Source organism: Aplysia californica, unplaced genomic scaffold, assembly GCF_000002075.1.
Source record: "Aplysia californica isolate F4 #8 unplaced genomic scaffold, AplCal3.0 scaffold00384, whole genome shotgun sequence".
Classification (NCBI taxonomy): domain Eukaryota; kingdom Metazoa; phylum Mollusca; class Gastropoda; order Aplysiida; family Aplysiidae; genus Aplysia; species Aplysia californica.
Window position 1 is genome coordinate 112338 of NW_004797654.1, and position 4750 is coordinate 117087.

At 43.8% G+C, this 4750-nt stretch overlaps 1 protein-coding gene across 1 annotated transcript in view; it reads left to right on the top strand.

Annotated features, from left to right (window-relative positions):
• Window positions 1-4750, top strand: part of LOC101859656 (glutaminase kidney isoform, mitochondrial) — a gene marked incomplete at its 5' end in the record, with an annotated part of 17436 nt that overhangs the window by 9395 nt on the left and 3291 nt on the right. Inside the window, 4 exon segments of the mRNA XM_013085539.2 lie at window positions 100-166; window positions 1279-1329; window positions 2507-2683; window positions 4067-4198. Coding sequence (XP_012940993.1) covers window positions 100-166; window positions 1279-1329; window positions 2507-2683; window positions 4067-4198 — 427 coding nt within the window.

A 4750-nucleotide genomic window follows, 5' to 3' on the forward strand; every position in this document is an offset into this window, starting at 1 on the left:
CCGCTGATACTGTGTCATTTTACTTCTCTTTACAAAAGATCAAATTCTCCATGAAAAATTTTGTGCTGTGTCTTATGCAAAGAACTCTTTCCTGCACAGGTTCTTGTCCGAGAGGCAGACAGCTGACAGGAATTTCGCTATTGGATACTACATGAAAGAAAAACAGGTAAGCTGTTCTCTGCGTAAGTGGTTCTTTGTGACTTTTCCATCCTCGTCTTATTCTGCACCTTTTTGTGGCTTGGAGTTTTGGTTCTGTGTTCTACTTATTTCTTAGATGGGGCCATTCTTCTTTTTGCAGGAAATCTTATCAGGTTAGTTATAATGTAGCACATGACCTAGCTGCCTTTAGAAAAACTGATTGAGTTTTTGTCACACGATGGTTGGAGGAAGAGGAGAGAGGGAGAGAGAGAGAGAGAGAGGGAGGGAGGGACGGACGGATGGACGGACGGACAGACGGACGGACAGACAGACAAGAGAGAGAAAGAAAGGGGAGGGAGTGAGGAATGAGAGAAGGAGGTAGAGTGAGAGACGGAGGGAGAGAGAGAGAGTAAGAGAGCAAGAGAGAGAGAGTATGAGAGAGCGAGAGAGAGAGAGAGTGAGAGAGAGAGAGATGGAAGGAGAGTGAGAGGGGGAGAGATAGAGAGAGAGGGAGGGAGAGAGAAAGAGAGAGAGAGAGAAAGAGAGACAGAGAGAGAGAGAGAGAGAAGGAAAGAACAAAGGAAGGAAGGAGGGAGGGAGGGATTATATTTTTATTTTGCTATCGATGAACATAACACTGTAGAAATATCCTAAGTTCTACACTTCACTAAGCTCCTTACCTCCACCTTTTTAAATATAGTATTGAGCCTAAGGTTACATGCTCAAAGGTTACTGGATTGACAACAACAGTAACAACAACAACAACAACAACAACCACCACCACAACGGCAACAACAATAACCACCACCACCTCCACAACAACAACAACAACAACAACAACAACCACCACCACCACAACAGAAATAACACCAACAACAACCATCTCCACCACCACCACCACCCCTACTACAACAGCAATAACAACAACAGCAACCACCACCACCACCACAACAACAACAACCACCACCACCACCACAACAGCAATAATAACAACAACAACAACAACAACCACCACCACCGCCACCACCACAACAACAACAACAACCACCACCACAACAGCAACAACAATAACCACCACCACCACAACAGCAGCAGCAACATAATGTAATCCATCATTTATGTTCACCCTCTAATCCACAGTGCTTCCCCAAAGGAACCAATCTGAAGGAAACTCTGGACTTCTATTTCCAGGTAGTACCCAGTGCTGATGCTTTTTTCTTCTTTATTATTTACATACTAATTAAACTTTTTTTCTTTGGGAACAACTAAAGCCCCCCCCCCTACCCTCCCCACCTTCCACTTACCTAAGCGCTGAGTCTAATCCCCGTCTTACCTTAAGACTGACAGTATATCCTCTCCTCCTACATTAACCCTTACTCTCCCCACTCCTTCCCTAACCTTAACCTCCCACCCACTCCACACACACCGTTATTGTTTATTTATTTATTCATTTACAAATACATTATGAGGGCTGGGAAGATCCTGATTCTACTTTTCAGTCCATATTCAGAGCAAGTTACTCTGTAAAAATTATTTTGTACGTTATGTTTTTCAGTAACAGACTTATGTATAGTTTGTACGATATCTTTTCCCTAGGAAAACTTTATGTAAACATTTAACCCAAATTTTCAGTGATTCATAGTTGTTCTGTGTGTGTGTCTCCTGTGGCTGCAGGTGGTTGGACGGCGCCTCTCGTAGTCCTACTTCTCATCTTTTCCCAATGTTTTTCCCTGATCTAAATGACCATCATTGTGTCATTGGTCATTATATAAGTTTAACAGCCCTTTCAACACCGTAAAGTTATTTATGAGGCAGGACCCCTGACTTTAACACCATCTCCAATAGTACAGAGCCAAATAGATGGAGAACTTTAAAAACTCCCCAAAACAGCCCAAGTTCAGAACGCCGTATTGGAGATCAAACCAGGGCCATCTGCTCCGCAGTCCAGCATGATACCAACTGAGCTAATGATGTGTCCCCACCATTGTGCTTTTCTTTATTCAAACAAACAAACATGCGAACCAAAAGAAAAAGAGTTCTTCATTGTTTAATGTGTGTGTTCTGTTGGGGATTCAAACTAAGGTCATGTGCACCACTGTCCAGCATGATACCAACTAACCACTAGTTAACGGTGTGCCCCCATCTTTGTGCCAAAGTTGTTCTCTTTACTCAAACAAACAAAGCAAACAAACAAACAAACAAACACAAGCAAGTGCCTCTTAGCTCAATGTGTGTGCGTGCATGCGTGCATGCGTTTATATCTATTTTTTATAGTCGAGGGTTTTAGGGCGCTTGCAACTGCTGCGCCTGCATGTGGTTCTGTGTGTGTTCCCAGTAGTTGATCATCTGTCCGTGTGTATCCCCCCAGCTGTGTTCCGTGGAGACGACGTGCGACTCGGCCTCGGTGATCGCCGCCACGCTGGCAAACGGGGGCATCTGTCCCGTCACGGGGCTCAAGGTGCTCGAACCCTACTGCATCCGTGACACGCTCAGCCTCATGCTGTCCTGTGGCATGTACGACTACTCCGGACAGTTTGCTTTCAAGGTGAGTGGAGTAGGGGGTGGTTGGTGAGTGCTCTGGTGTGGTTTGCTCCCTCTTTGCTGTCAAACATCTATCGTCCTTATCTCTCCTCCTTCTTTTTTGTGTTTGTTACTCTCTTGTAACCCCTCTAATCTCTGGCACTTATATGATCTTATTGTGTTGCAAGTGCTGTAAAACACTTAAACTAAAAGGGGAGTTGGGTAGGGGATGGGGGGGGGGGAGGGGGGTGGCTTTAAGGGGAGGGGTTAGTGGGATGGATGGGTAAGAAGAGAGAGGTTGGGCTGGGGTTGGTAAGGAGAGGAGGGGAGGGATGGATGGATCGTTACGGGTGGGAGCATCTGGGGGGAGAGGGGGGGGGGGGGGGTTAGGGGTTTAGGAATGAGGCCTTTCACTTTGGGGCTGGAAAATTTGTGTGATTGTCGTTTTTCTTGATTTTGGAATCTTTACTCACTTGAGCCTGAGATATTTTTCCCCCAACGACCATTGCAGCCTGACTTTTTTTGTGATGTTTTGAAGTGTTAACCTCAAAAAGACTGTGAAAGCTATCATAATAGTAGAAATACAACAAGAGAAAGAAATAAATCTTTAAAAAAAAGAAAGAAAACTGCTTCTAATTTGTCCAAATAGTTTTTATTTTATCAGTATTTTGAAATAGCAATGTCATGGGGTTATGTAATTTTTTCTGCGCCCAATTTATAATAAAATCATCCCTCGCAATGCAGGGGTGACTTACTTAGTCCGTGTCAGTTAAAAAAGTATAGCACATAATTTCTCCAAATTTTTGACGAAACGAAACAAGTAGGTCAACTGTTGGTTCGCTGCCTCGCGTAGCTTATAACCGAAAAACACCGGAGATATCGATCGATCAAGCGCATCCCGTAAATACATGGGATTAGGCCCGGGCGTCCCGTAGATACACGAGAATAGGCTCTAGTGAGTTAATGTTACTTCTCTATTCATAAATTCGTCTGTCTGTTTATCTGTTTATCCATCTGTCCTTCTGCCTGTGCACGTGGTTGGAGGATGCCAGTGGTAGGTCTCACTTCTTGACTCTTCCTCTACTGGTGTCTGTGGTATAGTGGGTAGGTGTTTTGCTTTGGCATTTAGAAGACCTGAGTTCGATTCCCGAGTGGGTAGAATTTTAATTGAGTATCTCAGTCTTTCTGCAGGGATGTATTGTTCCTCTCGGTATGTGTTGGCCCTGACAAGCAAGTCGGAAATCCGCCTCCTATGATCTAAAATGGGAGCGTAAAAACACCTACATTAGAATTTGAATAAAAAGCGAACATAATTAAATGCTCTTGATGGAGACTCGGGGTGCATGTTCAGTGATAAATACTTTTTTTTTTGGTCTGAACTTACAATAACACACTTGGCCATTCACAGGTGGGCTTGCCAGGAAAATCTGGCGTGTCAGGGGGCATAATGCTGGTTGTGCCTAACGTGATGGGCATGTTCATGTGGTCGCCTCCTTTGGATGGCTATGGCAACAGCGTTCGTGGGATTCAGTTCTGTGAGGTAAGTGTCTTGTCATCCCTGATGTACAGAAGATACTGTCTAGAAATGTTGATTAAAACTTGTTCACCGTTACTATTACAGATGTAGTGCATTGGTTGTTGGCGGATGCTCTGATGTGGTATGCTTCTTCTTTCCCATCAAACATCTGTAAGTGGGTGGTTGGCGGGTGCTCTGGTGTGGTTTGCTTCTTCTTTCCTATCTAACATCTATCGCCCTTATCTCCCCTTCTTCTTTTTTATGTTTGTTACTCTCTTGTAACGCCTCTAATCTTCTGGCGCTCATTTGACCTTTTGCAGTTGGGAGTGCTGTAAAATCTCTACTAAAACTAAACTAAAACATCTGTTATCCTTATCTCTCCTCCTCCTTCTCTTTGTGTTTTACTCATTAGTAGCAACCCTAATCTTTGGCACTAATCTGACCTATATTTGTGTTTAAAGTGCTGTAAAACTCTTACTAAATGTATACAGTTAAAAGTAAAACGTAAAATAAGGCACTGTGTCCCTCTCTCTCTCTCTCTCTCTCTCTCTCTCTCTCTCTCTCTCTCTCTCTCTC